General features: G+C 37.8%; 1 protein-coding gene across 12 annotated transcripts in view; it reads right to left on the bottom strand.

Annotated features, from left to right (window-relative positions):
* The window catches only part of unc79 (UNC-79 domain-containing protein), a 224650-nt gene that overhangs the window by 93174 nt on the left and 115672 nt on the right, over nucleotides 1–15804 (bottom strand). For 8 of the 12 annotated variants that reach the window (XM_067119369.1, XM_067119364.1, XM_067119370.1 and 5 more), the window contains 4 exons: nucleotides 13147–13355; nucleotides 12855–13029; nucleotides 6805–6990; nucleotides 6645–6659 (listed from right to left, as the gene is read on the bottom strand). In XM_067119369.1, the coding sequence (XP_066975470.1) occupies nucleotides 6645–6659; nucleotides 6805–6990; nucleotides 12855–13029; nucleotides 13147–13355 (585 nt within the window). The remainder of the gene's footprint in view (nucleotides 1–6644; nucleotides 6660–6804; nucleotides 6991–12854; nucleotides 13030–13146; nucleotides 13356–15804) is intronic. The other 4 variants (XM_067119371.1, XM_067119368.1, XM_067119365.1 and 1 more) reach the window with 1 other exon arrangement.

Here is a 15804-nt window from a genome sequence, read left to right on the forward strand (position 1 = left end):
CTTCCTTCCTTGGGGATTCAACTTACTGCTGTATGGGTTGACAGTTCGAATCCCCAAGCAAAGAGGTTATCACCTTAGTGCCCTTGAGAAAGTGGATTAAAAATGTCCACTCAATGCAGGTGAGGTAGGGAGGCGGTGAAGTTATAATTAAGGGTGCAGTGGTTCCTGCTATGAGAGCATAAATATGCAGTTGCATATTTGGTTCCCCTACTTTTATGCCTTCAGTATATGAATGGGCTAAGTGTTGACCTACTGCTTCAGTGGTCAATGATTCAAATCCCCAAGGAAGGTTATCATCAGAATCTATTTTCCAGCAATACTGCCTGCTTACAATGTGTACGGCACCTACGGCCCACTGGGGTGCAGAGATGCTTGCTTTGGTACCATGTACATGCAGTTGAACTTCTCAGTTCCAGAGGTCCTTTATTCCTCACACCATCGGACTGTGGAACAGCCTCCCAGAGACGGTCATGCAATTGGAACTTCAGAAGTTCAAGTGAAGATGCAATGCATTATAACCCAAATACTATTCCCCTTGCATTTTCATACATTTTTATCTGTTTAATAATTTATTAACTTATTTTTCCTATTTTAATAAACGGGATCTCTTTTTTATGTATCTCCCTTTACCTCATCTTACTTCTTCCTAATGAACACCATATTCTTTGGAAGCTTGAATTTCGAGTCAATGGCCCCTGTGGGCTTATTCCATACGAATAGGTTTCATCTTCTGAATCATAATAATAATAAACTGCATATCTGGTTCCTCTACTTCTATGCCCTCAATTGCTGAATGGACTAAGCATCGACCTACTGTTTCTATTGCCGCCAGCTTGATCCCTAAGGAAGAGGGTTATTATTAGAGTCTATTGTACGGTGATACTGCTTGCTTATAATGTGTGCAGTACCTTGGTTTCACAGGAGAGGAGGATTTAATGTGACCACTCATTGCAGCCTGTATGGAAAGGGAGGGAGTAAAACCATTAATACAGGAGCAGTGGTTCCTCTCCTTTATACCCTCAGTAAATGAATGGAATATGCTTGGACTTACTGCTTTAGTGGTTGATGATTCAAATCTCCAAGGAAGGCGGTTTATTGTTAGCACCTACTATACATCACCTTAGGCCCCTTCAGGAGGTGGATTAAATGTGTCCACTCACTGTAGGTTGGATAGGTTGAGGGTGAAATCATAGTTAGGGTGTCCATGAGGGGGTGACATCATAATTAAGGATGCAGTGGCATCCTTTATGATGCCAAGCATATGCTGTTGCATACCTGGTTGTTCTCTTTTTATGTCTTCAATAGCTGAATAGACTAAGTATTGACCTACTGCAGCAATGGTCAATGGTTCGAAACCCTAAGGAAGGAGATGTCATACTACCTATTTATCATAGCACACTTGCTTTGCAAATGTAATTAGCCACTTTTGCTGATGGAGAAAATATAATCAAATAATAAAAAAGTAAATCAACACAGTTCATTTGCCTAATATGTAGGTCTGTAGAACAGGAGTTACTTAAGAAGTGGGATAGCCCAAGGAAATATAAAATCCTTCAAAATATATAAAGTGTATATTTATTTTGCAAACATATCTTTATGAGGTGAAAAAATCTATTTTGTATTGTGCACCGCAGAGTTTAGTAACTTGGTAATTCATGATGCACTTACAAAACTCCAATGAAGGCCACCATCTTGTGTTTAAAGCATGGCTGAGCTCAAATCCACCTTCTCCCATCAAAGCAACTATGGGCTTAGCTATATCTAAAGGAATACTTAACCTCATAAAACAGGAAACCCCTTTATCACATCTTTATCCAAGCTCCATTTCCTACCTGTCAGATGGTAAACTGACTCAGCCATAGCCTGACCTCATACATCCCGAATGTTTTTTGCAGTCGAGACAACCGCACACTGTTATCAAATTATGTTGTGAACCTGTGTGTCGTGGGTGTGGAGATGCATGCGTTGAAAGGGTGAAAAGTGTTCATTTTTTCAGGTCAGTTACATATTTTTGCTGCCATCATTGTGAGTAGGAGTTACATGAGTGTTACTATGGTTTTTTTTCTTGTTAGTTACTTGTAATAGGTGCTAATCAAGGGAGAGTTCTGTTGCTTTGTGACTGTGTCAACAAGATTGTGAGAGATGTCATTGAGAGCATTTGATGCTGTTATCCCGTTCTCTCTATGAGCCTGTTTTCTTTGTGTGGGTGGACTGAAGTATTTTTGCTTCACTGTTTGCATTTGGTGTTTAGAATTTTTTTTTTTTAATTGTTCGCATCTGCAGTTAAGGGTACTTCACTGTTCGCATTTGGCATTTACAATTTGATTTAATGGTTCACATTTCCATTAGTGTTGGGAATTTGCTGAATTTTTAACTTGTTTTTTTTTTCTTTCCTTTCTCTTTCTACCTTTGGGGAGTTATATGAAGCTGAGAACAGGTCGAGTCCTTGGAACTTGGAGGGTTATCCATTTCGATAATATGGCTGAGGCTAACGAAGATAAGGATAAAGTGACAATGTTGCACAAATTTACATCCCTAAATGCCAGAGTTCAGCCTTTTCCTGGGCTGGTTGATGGCAATCTTCCAGTTCCCCCCGAAATTTTTACAGATGGGGAGTAAAGTTTGTTAATCGCCAAGAAAATAACGGATGGGGTAGAAGCTTTCAATGAAGCAAAAGGCTTCCTTAGTTTAGATAAAGGGGATATCAGACAGCGTTGATGGAGCCATCACTTTTTGAAGTGTAGGACTTGGGACGATCTTAAGGATTTTTTGAGAACATCATATGGAACAGCTGGAGCTGGCGATGCAGTTCAAGATCTCAGATCTCTTTTCAAGGTCCGTAAAGGCCATGATTCGCTGGTCACGTTTAGTGCCAGATGTTTTGATGCTACGAGGGATTTTTCGAAGGAGTTGAGAAATTCTGGTTGGGTAAATAGAGGCTCTATTACAATAGAGAATCTTGAGAAACTACTGCAATATGTGTGGATCCTGAATGAAGCCCCTGATGCTATTGTAAATAGTTTTGACAAGGAAATAGAAAGGGGTTTGGATGAGAATTTACTGTTCTCTCATGTTCATAAGCACACGTCGAAATGCCCTACAGTAGACAGCTCCTTTTTGGACGGGATGCCAAAATCTTCCAGGACTATTCTGAAGCATCTTACACAGAGTAATTCTGACTCCACAGTTACGAGGTTATGTGCCAAGACAGAGGATGATAAGACTTCTGCGAGTTCAGGATCCCAAGGGCGTTGTTATAATTGTAATAGGCAGGGCCATACTAAGAGGTTTCTCCTCTCTCGACCAAGTCGGGTACTCTAGTTCTACAGGTGACGCGGCATGCCGTCCAACTCCACCCTCCTTCAAGTTACACGAGCAGTGACTTCCGTAATTCAATACCATGCAAAGGTGGTCAACGAAGGAGGGAGAAGGAAGGGGACAATTTATAGGAGGAGGAGTACAAGAGTTACAGTCCCAACGTTCAGCTGAACCCACAGCAGAGAGAGCAGGCATAAAGGAACATACACTCCCTGCAGTGGATCCCTAAGCCCCTCCACCTCATCAAAGAGTTGGGATCAGGGGGTTTTGGAGAGAAGCAAACTTCTCAAGATTGATCAAGTCTATTCTCTTTGTTAAATGGTTGGTATCCAGCCACTATTGTAGACTTTCAACCACCTCATCTGTGACAAAAACTGGAAGATTTTCTAGCTCTACTGCAGCAGATAATGACCTCTTCAGCTGCAATAACTAAGCATAAAATCTGGATCTGCTTTAATGGATCACTGAGAGATCATGTGACTTACAAGAAATTTCTGTAGGACTGATGAAGGACACAAATTTTTTACAAACTCCTCCAACACTGAAAAGAATCTTTAGATTCTCTCTTCCATATCCTTCCATTTGATTCTAAGTGTGATCTCTTTCTGTTGGCCAGTAAAACTAGGTCCTGACTTGCTACAGCAGTTTCATTTAATGACTAAATCATATATCAAAAGGGGCAAAATGGAGGAAGTGCTGGAATGAAAATTCAGTATAATTCTGCTAAAAGCAATTCATATCAACAGCAGTGAACAGAGTTACTCAGTGTCTTAATAAATCTGTTCACAAAGTGATAAATAGGCTTTTGAGAAAAAGCCCATAGTTGTCTCCCTTCTAAAGAGCGACTTGAATGATTTGCTTCATATGAGTTATTTTTTCACACACTCTTTGGGAATTTAAATGCTAGAACTGTTCATGGTTATTTTTATCAGAAGGAAAAATATAGCATATTCTTGAAAGACTGTAATAACTTTACAGCATATAGGGCGTCCGACATAGGAAGGTACATTTGCGCCAAATTAAAAAGTGTCCAGGAAACGCAGTCACAGTTTAGCAGTTCCAAAAAGATAGAACCTTTAATTTGGTCTCAAATTAAAGCAGATTCATTTCAGATGGTGGAACTATCAAAGTTTTTGTGATTCTCAGTCACAGAATAATTTGATTTGCACTAGAGGAAAGTAAAGTCAACTTTTTACAAATCAGTAGTTTGGGTTAATGGAAATCTGGGTGAATTTTGGCCACACTTCTTGCCATTCGTGTGTTGTTTAGGTGTTTTACAATGTAATTAATGCTTCCTACACAATATTATTATCACATTGTGTAATTAATGCATCCTACGCATTACTCCATCCCTCAATAATAATGTATTACAAAATAATAAAGAAAAATTGTCCATTTGAGTAGTTACTTGCTTTTTTTACCAACCACACACAAAACGCTACACGCCTAACAAAGTGCAGTCATAATCATTATGCCAGAATTGTATCATGTTAATAAAGCAATAATAATAATAATAATAATAATAATAATAATAATAATAATAATAAGAATTTAAACATCAATAATTACAGGTAATCATGATGAGGTATATCCCCAAAAAGAGCATTCCTTAATACGCAGGTATAAAAGTAAACGCTAGAAGGGAGAAGATGGCAACTGTCTGGAGCTCCCATTGGCTTTAACATGATGAGCTTACCTTCTTATGCCCAAGAAATCTTACAGAGGGAGAGAGCAGCTACATGCGTGCTACTTGAGAGTCAAATGTATTTTTAACAACTTTTAACCTTATTTGCGGTGTCTGAAGGGACATTCATTCATTCATTCTCCTCAGGAGCAAACTATGCACAACCACATTCTTTGTACCCACGTCATAACTTATTTTACTATGAAAAGATAGCAGAAGACAGCCACTCAAGGATTATTATTATTATTATAGGTTTCATCTACCTATTCCCATGCCCACGGAACAAGCACACAGGGGCCACTGACTTGAAATTCAAGCTTCCAAAGAATGTTGGTTTCAACTTCCCACCGCAGACCCCACACTGCAGCAGTAACTGATCATGATACAGAGCCAGTGATTTTTCATTACCCTGGGGCTGATGTGAACCTGCGACATCTGAGTGGCATGCCACAACACTAACCACTATACAAGCAGACCAATAGTTTAAAAGATGTCAGTGTCAAATTCCTAGATTTTAAGGGAAATTTTACGGAAAAATTGTCACACATTTATTAAGTGTTTAGACTAGTCAAAAAGATAACCTTGCTGCGAGATTTCAGAGGCTGTAAACACTAAGTGGCAGTAACACCAATGAATACAACTTATCCATTGTTCATGACTGGAATATCAATTATGTAAATACACTAAAAATTATATCTACTACTAATACAAAGGGCAAAAGTGAAAAATTAGTGTTTCTGAGCCACAATTAACATTGCATCATATTACATGTCAGATAATAGTGATAGCACAAATATGTAGTATTAGTAGTAGTATAGTTAAATATAAAATTCTTATTTCTAAAAGAACCTTGAGTCATTGCAGTTTTCCAAATGCTTTAAAAAATGAATAAAAGCTATGCTCATCAGTAACGACAACCACCACTAACAGAAAACGAGAGAATTTAAAAAGTACTTCTTAAAAAACTAAAAAGATTTCTATTTTTATCTAAGCCTTATTTTATATATATATAACTTACCAAACTGCATACCACTGTAGTTGTATCAATTTCTATTACTACTCTTCTGTTTGAGCCAATGATATTATGTTAAATAATTTATTCAATGTATCAGGAATGTGTCACAAATGATATAGTAAGGCAAAATACATTCAAAATCAAACTGTACTTTCTAAATCTCATTGAATATGTGAAATACAATTTATCATAGATTAATGCATAAAATAGACACTATAATTTGAGTTCAACTACTGCTAGTAACAGACATTATTGAAGCAATTTTGAATTTTATGTAAGCAACCTTAACTAAGCAACCTTAACTCTAGAATCCTATACTTTGAAGAATTTTGGGCAAAAATTCAGATAAATTATTCATTAGAAAACACAACAGCTATGCAGACTTAAAGTAAACTAAGCAAATCCTGAGATGTAGCTCTGAGGCCATCTCATCTTTCATCTCACAAAGCCTAAGCATGAGGTAGTTAACACTAAATTCATGTCGCCTAAATTATCTAAAAGACAAGATCTAAAATTCTACAACATTTAGTGAAATCAGTTTGAAGTTCTAATACCTTGTGATGACATAAAGTTGCTCTTAACTGAACTACAATACAATATAGAAATGATAAGTGAAAATTTACATACCAGTGTGCTGCACATCTGTAAGTTCAAGATTTTATGAAATACATGTAAGGATAGTGTAAACTAAATCAATCACATTGACTTACGATTATATTAAACTTTACTCCATTTAACATCCAACATTTCAAATACAGTACAACATAAAATACAAAACTGCCCTCACCTTGTTTTTCTACAGTACGATTAAGCATGTTAGCAGGAGCCGACATGGTTCGTTTATAAGGCCACTTGGTGCCCAAAGATCCAGATAAAGTTCTTACGCTGGCACTCTGAACCAAAGTAAGAGCATCCTTAGCTCGACTCAGCTTCCTCTCAAACACATCACTCGTCATGTCTGAATTTTTCAAGTCTGCAGGGGGAGAAATAATAAAAAAAAATTAATTGTTCTACAGGATACAAACCTTCGCTTTCATAAATGAAGTATCTCACAGCATCTTGAGCTTCAGCTGTTACTAACTGAAAAAAAACAAAAGCCTACTAGGTAGGCCCAGGTACCCCCTGACCTGTGTTAGCCTATTTCACTGGTGAATTGTGTTCTCAGCAGTGTGTGCTACAAGACGTTACTGTCAGGATATGTATTGTAATACTATACTACCAAAAAACACGTTTTGACATAGGAAAAATCTATTTTTGGTAGACGCTGTTGAGTCCTCAAAACCCTCCCACTTCCCTGACGAAAAGGCATGGGATTTGGGCAAGGGATCATCCTGTATTGACCAACAGAAAGTAATGGCTTCTTGGTCTCCGTGCCGGTCTCTTTGTCAACAATACAGTGGACTGCACATGTGCAGTAGTCACTTCTTCTAGCAGGTTTTGACGATGGAAACAACCTGGGTACAGATTGCTGAAGATAAGGGGAAGTGACCTCTTATCTCTGAGTCCATTACATTCTACATCACGTGTTATAGCGTTTATCATTACGACACAATACCTGGCCACGAGACCAACTAAATGAGAATTCTTTGATATTACTTTGGTCACCATAGAGCTCCGGTAGACCCATGGAAGGTAACCCCTTGAGGACTCAACAGTGACTACCAAAAATAGGTTTTTCCTACGTCAAAATCTGTTTTTTCATGATTTACGTCTCAGAAATTTACCCCATGTCCTAGAGACTAGAGGTTACTCTCTTCACAGGCCTTTCCTCATCCCAGAGGGCAGCTATCATTGCAAGACAGTAATCAGAATTCCTCTATATTACATCTGAATTAATTGTATAAAGTATACTTCATTAAAACAGTACACAGACAGCATCATAAAATAAACAACACTACATGTAGTCACGAAGACTTATTCCCATATCAGCAGACAACTGTAAACAAGTTAATAGATAAGTAGTAGCTTACATGTTGTATATCAGTACTACTGGTATTTTCACTGTCCCCAAAAAATGCTGTCTTAAGGGAAAATTAAAAGTAAAATTAAAATTTTGGATACTTACCTATTGTTAAAGTTAGCTTACAACTTAAGCTCCATTAAGTGTGATGGGCATTCAAAATAAACAAAAGAATAACACTTGGCTGACCTGGAAGGACTGTCTGTAATCACCTGTTTCCCACCAGGCAGCACTGGAATATTTACATTTTTGTCAGAATTCTTCATGACCACCCACAAAGATGTGGGGAGGATGGGTGGGTTTCCACTTTAACCAGTAGGTAAGTGTCCAAACAATTAATCTTATTATAAAAATTATCATTGTTTGGGATAAATTTTACCTACTGTTAAAGTTAGCTGACTACCTAACTGAATGAGGATAGTTGGTTTGTGCAGCCAGAGAAGTATACACTCAGCTGAGCAAACTATATGCTTTTTAAAAGCGATCCTTCCTGGTAAGCACTGTCGGCAGACAGTGGATCCACAGCAGGGTGTAAAGTCCTCGTAGCGAGACTTGTCAGAGTACTAGTAACTCGTGCCAGAGTCAAAAACCCATTACTGACGTCCAAAACTAAAGACAATGGTTACCTTCAGATATGAAGGCACCCTCCTACACCCTAATGTGTATCTTCATGTTCCCTAAACACAACACTGGGATTTCATAGCAACCTGAAGATACAAGAGAAAGGTAGACCCTCTCATATTTGGTTCAGCAGATAATCATCCACACCATGACAACAAGACTAAGGGCTTTACAATTCTCATGCAAAATTTGATATCTTGCAGAAAAAGCAAAGAAAAATTGAGTTCCACGTTCACTGAGCTGCATTCACAACCTTTTCTAGCCAAATATTTTTTAGGAAATTAAGATGTGCTTACAGCATGGACACTGTGAGGTTTTACTTGCAAACGATGGAAAATGATCAGGATTCAAATCTACATGTGTTGACCTGCTTACACAATATAAAAAAGGCATGGAATTCTTGAACATAAGTGTGTTTGGCCTCCTAACACCACAGAAGTTTGTAACCCTTCCCCTTCAAGGATCAAGCCTTTCTAGATAGATCCTCAGCACTATAACTGGACTTTGTAGAGATTCCTCTTCATCACCTACTAAAGGAGTTAAATTAGGCACCTTCACAAATCTGGAAAGGGCTTTGACGATTTTAGTCCTAAACAATGGGAGAAAAAAAAAAGATGTTTCCCCTTGAACAAAGCCACACAAAAAAGGGCTTGAAGCTCACTATAACACTTTGCAGTAGTAAGAGCTAAAAGCAGAAGTGTTTTGAGTTCAGTCCTTCAGGGAAGCTTTATCCAAAGGCTCAAACTGAAGTAATATCAAATCTAAGGGCTATATCCCATTTCCATCCTAAACAATGATAGGAATATTTCAGGGCTCCCAGCTCATAAGATCGGTAGACTTCATGCAAAGTCATGTGTGATATTCAAGAAGCATGTCCCAGAACTAATTACAAAATAAAGTGATGTACTTAAGCCCTGAAACATAAAATTGCTTTGTGTACCTGAGATACCAGAAGAACTTGATTGGGCTATCTATAGAGGTATGGGTGCTGGATATCCCTCAGGACAAGCACCAGGATCAATAAACTGAACACTGTTGTTGTAAAGGTCTCAGTGTGGAAAGCCTTCTGTAATTAAGTATTGGTTTTCTAGCCGATCTTGAAAAGCCTCTAGCTCGCAAGAAACAGATGAAGGATGTGGAGGTTTTGATGGAATCCTCTCAAAAGCGGCTGTCTACGATCTTTCATGATAGGCAGAAGGTGAAGAACTTCTACTGCCATGACAGGGAGCTCAAGAAATCATTTCCTTTGGGCCCACAAAGCACAAACAATGGCTCGAGTTTTCAGATGTTAACAACCTGTAAAAATATTTCCTCGAGAGTGCAAATAGAGGAAAAGCATGAAGGTCTAGATTCGACCAATCTAGAAGAAAAGCATCGGCTATCCATGCCAGAGATCCTAGCACGAAGCGCAGAAGACTGGAAGTTTTGTGTTTAGGGCAGTAGCTAACAGATCAATGTTAGAGGTTCGCCAAAGTTTCCACAACTTCTGACATACTTGCGGAAGAAGCAACCATTCTGACAAAAGACTTACCCTTTCCTGCTGAGTCAATCTGCAATAACATATTTCTTGTTTTCTCCTTGGGAAAACTATGGTATAAGAATGATGTTCATGTATTCTGTCCAAAGGGGGAGTTCCTCTGCTAGTTTGAATAAATTTCTTGATTTGTATTTCCTTATAAAGAAAAAGAAGTTGAATTGTTAGAGCATACTACAATCATCTTGCCTCTGATTAGATGTTCTGTTTGCACAAGACCTTTCAACCTTCCAAGAGCTCTAGGCTGTTTGAATAGATTTTGCTCTCCTATACAGTCCAACTCCCTAATATTTTGATGTTCTTCAGGATGGCTCCCCAACCTAACCCTGACACGATTAAGGACAATGTGAGGTCTGGGCCCTAGAGGTCTAGAGGCAGACCCATCAACAATCTTGACCAATTTCCCCACCAATGAAGAGAACACAGACCTGAAGAGAGTCCAAAAACAAGACCTGACACATACCACGGGGGCCAAGTGACTGAAAACAGGTAGCAACTTCTCGGCTTGAGACTTTTTGTAGAACGCTTCAAATTTGAGATGGTAGACAGTTGAGAGAGAGGTGGCACAGTGCCTCGAGACAAGCCTTTATTCCTTGGCAGAGGAGAAAACCTACTGATGTAGGGCAGTCAAATCTCTGAAGCCTTCTCTCTCAAGGAAGACCCAAAAAGATCAATCACTATGGAGGGAAACCATGATCCTTACCAATAATATACTTGGTCACGTACTTAATTAATGACTCAGTATCTTCAAGTTACTTATCTGTTTCTCCTGAACCACATAGGAAACACTAGAAAACGGAGCAGGAGTGAGAGAAAATAACACCATAAGAAGAAGAAAGAATAGATGCAGTAGACTTATGACCAGACCTAACTGTCTGTCTACATAAACTATCAGCCAACAGCATGAAGATGTAAGCTAATTTTAACAGTAGGTAAGATTCATCCCAAATAATTTTGGTTTACACATAAATCTTACTACAGCAAGATTAGCATGAACAAATATGTTCATGTGATACTTCTATAAATGGTAATAACGTGCAAAACATTTTCAGGTTCGAATGTTATACTTATTTATAATAATTTTTATTCAATCTCTGTTTAAAAACCACATGTCATATTCATGTGGTTTTTAAAAAGTTCTCTTGGGATGTCATGTTTGTGTGGTGTTTTTACAAAGGGTAACTGAGCAATAAAATGTTATTCTGTATTTCAAATATTTCATACTGTGGTGTTTGTTTTTCCATTGCCTGATATTTAAAAAATTACTGCATATGCCTATATCCAATACTGTCAAAATCTTTAAACATTGCAACCACTGTAGACGCACTGAGACACTGTTGGCCAAGAAAATTTCTGATAAAACAAAGCTATGCAGTTTATATCAAATACAGTTTTCCGGTTCCCTGGTGTGCCAACTTCAGAAAAGCTTATGAAACATCAAAATCAATAAACTTTAGAAAACCTGCAGCAAAATGATTTAAAATAAATGCACTAAAAAAACTACATTCACTACTTCAATGCACTGAGACAGTCAACCTAAAACATCTTGGTATGGTAAGTGAAAGTGGTAAGACCCTATTCTTTTCCTTTTAAAATTTTCCTAATAAAAATTGGAATGTCTTCAATTCCATGGAATACAGTTATCTGTGAAGCTGCAAGTAAAATGAGGGTGCTTATGTAGTTAGTTAGAACTGACAGGTTTCATAAAATCAGGTGATAATTTGGCAAGGAAATACGATGAATCTGATTGCTTTTTCTGCCTTAGCGTAGTGACAACCTAGACTGATACGCAAAATATTCTACTGTACACCTATGAACAGGCCTTGGTAAGAAAATAATAATTCTTTGATGATGAATACCCAGTTTTTGACAGTTACTGGAAAAACTATAAATAAACCTAATAATAAAAGTCTGAAGGGTCACTGTTCCACACTTGTGGCATGATCTTTCAAATGACATCTCTGCAAAACACTTGGAATTATGCAGATGATATTAAGACATATTACAGAGGGAGAGAAACTTTACCTAGGAAGTTGAAGATAATCACCTTAAGCAATCACAAATAACAGTGCTTGAATTGCAGTACTTTTAAGAAAATACAATTCTCTTCTTATTCCTTGCTTCCATATCTGTATGCTACATTTTGTACAATATTATGACTGTATAAAAATGCGTTGGGTAAAATTTTAAGGCAGAATGATTCCCGTATAACAGAACGGTCCCAGTTACCCTTTAAATAGTAGAAATTATGAGTGATAGAGAAAAATCATACAAGCCATGAAGTACTATAATGTCTGAATTCATTTTGGAGACAGTTATGTAATTCTTTTTTGCAAAGTACTACAGTATTAACCACCTATTACAGTCATTACCTTCCTGCTCTTCTTCACTCGCTCCAGATTACACAAACTAATCATTCCATCGTGAAAAAACATCTCGTCTTTGAAAAGGTGTAAAGCACTAGCCAAAAGTCAAAAGTAATACTAAAATCTTCACAATTACATTTAAACTTTCAGCACATTCAAAACTGAAAGCAGGTAATTCCAGAGGACTGGATGTTGAATATTAAGCATTTTACTAGTCACTTAGGTTTGTGTTCCCAAAAGACAGCTGAAATATACAATTATGACGTACTGTATTTAAGTAATGCTCCCCTTTACACTGACTTTGGGTTCTTACATCCCTAAAACATTCCTAAACAAAAAAAAATATGTGTCCATACCCCTTGGAAAAGCTATATCTCCATATTTCTCCAAAGCTATTTGAGCCTCTAGATACAGAGCATCAAATCGATTGAAGAAGAAATCCCAGGTAAGAATTCGTCGATCTGGTAGACGAGAGCTGAGTTGGTGCAATGCTTGAATAATCATTGGCCTGTCCATAATAACGCTGTCGAACTGAAAAGAAAATTAACACTTGATCATCAATCAAACTTGGCAAAATTAGATATTGCATTTCATATGCTGTACAGTGCCTGCAACAAAGAAAAGAAGATTAATAACTTTTATACAAACCTGTTGCTCTAAACACCAGCACAGTGCCCGGAGTCCACTGTCTGGTAGTGTTGTCAAATACAACGAGGCTCTTTGGGCTACTGATACATTGATGTCATCTAGTGAAGCAATAAGAAAGCAGAATGCATGTGCTATGGCTGCTTGAAGCCCAGGACAATGGCGCACTGAAGAGACACCCAAGAATCTTCCAATGACAACCACTTTTTCAACTGAAATGACAAAAATTAAGGAAAACAATCAACTTGACTATATATTTTTTATAGCATAGCCGCCGTTCGTCCACAAAGGAGTTACATTCTTATGGTCCCCCGCCCCATACCCCATAAGACAGACCAACCAATCTCAAAGAATTCTCTTAAAATTGGCCTCAGCCAGAATAGTGCTAGTTGGCACAGTGATACAATATAAAAGCCTCAGGACAAGAGGGTTCTGTCTCCTGCCCTACAACAACTACCTTGGTTTTATTTTATCCTACTCGCTCAGATAAGACAACAGTGTGTATGACAGCTATCATCCCCATTATATTCTGGTCTGTCACAGAGTTCATGTGTTCCCAGTGTTTAATCCAGAAGTAGTGTTCGACATTGCATTTGTCGATTATCATAAAACACCATTCAAGCTAAGTACATACGAGGTGTGATCTCAAAGTATCAGGATTGTTGCTATAGTAAAGGAGCTAAAATATGCAGAATGAGGGCCACTTGGCACAGATTGATCTTGACCCCCACTGTGCATGCACACTAAGTTTTTAGCGTCCTAGCTCAATTCCGCTCTTTACAGCAGTGCTTGGAAGGAAAGTGTGTAGTGCGTGGTCATCGCACTGACTACAATGGAGAAAGTTGAGCAGTGAATCTGCATCAAATTTTACTAACAAGCTTGGTGATACCAGTGCACAGACCTATGCAAAGTTGCAAAAAGTGTATGGAGAGGAGTGTATACAGTAAGCCGCACACGAGTGTACAAGTGGTTCAGACGTTTTCAAGATGGTCGACAAAATGTCGATAGTGACAAACATTCTGAGAGACCCGCAACCAGTAGAAATGAGAAAAACATCATTTTCTTCGACTACAAGGGAATTGTTCATCATGAGTATACTCCACTTGGTTAGACAGTAAACAAGGAATACTACTGTGACATGTTCGAGCATTTGAGGAAAAACGCCAGAATTGCATGCGTCTGGTAAGTGGCAATTGCACCATGACAATGCACCTGCCCATTCAGTGCAACTTGTGCAGCAGTTTTTGGCCAAGCACAACATCCCCCAGGTCCGACAGCCACTGTATTCTCCAGATCTTGCCCCCTGCGACTTTTTCCTCTTTCCAAAAGTCAAATTCCACTTGAAAGGAAGAAGATTTCAGGACATCGAGGAGATCCAAGTAAATGCAACAAGGTAACTGCTGATTATCCTGGAAAATGAGCTCCAGGAAGACTTCCATCAATGGAAACAGTGCTGGATTAAGTGTGTGGCTCCCTAAGGGGACTAATTCAAAGGAAAATGGTATGTGTTGTAGATTTCTTTTTATAACACCAGTCCTGATACTTTATGATCACACCTCGTAGTTTTAAGACTCAGTGAAAAGTTTTAGTTCTTTAAAATTTTAACAGGAAGGCTTATATTTGTTGAAACTGGCCTAGACCAACTATAAGAGAATTCTTTGAGATTGGTTAGTCTGTCTTATGGAGTCCTGGGGGACCATAAGATTGTAACTCCTTTGAGGACTCACAGCGGCTACCAATATTACTGTAGGTTTTCTTACGTCAAAACCTGTTATTTGAAAGATAAATATAGTCATCAAGTGCCCTACCATTTCTGTGATTTTCTAATGTCTTGTTAGTCAGAAACAAGTTTCAGAATACAATCATAATAATTAATGTCTTTATTACCAAGTATGAAATCAAAATACAATCCAAGTAACCATTATAAAAATTTAGACAATTTATCATTCAATCAATGGAAACAGTATCGCTATCAGTTTTGTGTGTTTACTTCTAAATAAATTTTTAGTGAAGTAAGAAGGGAAAAAGGGCAAGGAAGACACTGCTCCAACATAAAAACCTTAACATGAGATGCTATGGTGCAATCCTAATCCTATATTACTGATAACTAATCCTTGCACTGCACATGTAAGAATTAGATAATAATATTAGCTCCTATTTGATACTACAAGATTAATACATGAATACGTAATTTTAAATAAATAAACTACTGTTTGAAAAGAAAAGAATTGCAAAGACAAAGGGCATTATGTTTTTAAATGTTTTTTAAGCAATTTTTAAGGATATAAAGAAAATAAAATGCTAGGAATAGTGCTTGATGGTCGGAGGGTTTTTATCCCAGGGTAACGACATGCTCTCTTCTAAACAGAGGCATAAGAGACTTCAAAGAATGAAGGAAAAAGTAGCTAACTTATCGGGGGAAGCCAATGAATAAAGCCAATGAACAGGGAGAAAATGAATTACTTTACTGCACACCATACAACTGAAAGCAAGTGGTGGTAAGAAGTCTAAGAAAAGCTCGTGAGCATTACAGAAGAGTTGTTGTAAAATGTGAAGTTGAAAAAAGTTTTTTTCTCTTATCATTTATACACTGGATCCTAAATATATATTTCATTAATGGATTTCCCATTAACTGATAAAAAAGACTGTACCTATAAAAAT

This window comes from Macrobrachium rosenbergii, chromosome 17, assembly GCF_040412425.1.
Source record: "Macrobrachium rosenbergii isolate ZJJX-2024 chromosome 17, ASM4041242v1, whole genome shotgun sequence".
In the NCBI taxonomy this organism is placed as follows: Eukaryota; Metazoa; Arthropoda; class Malacostraca; order Decapoda; family Palaemonidae; genus Macrobrachium; species Macrobrachium rosenbergii.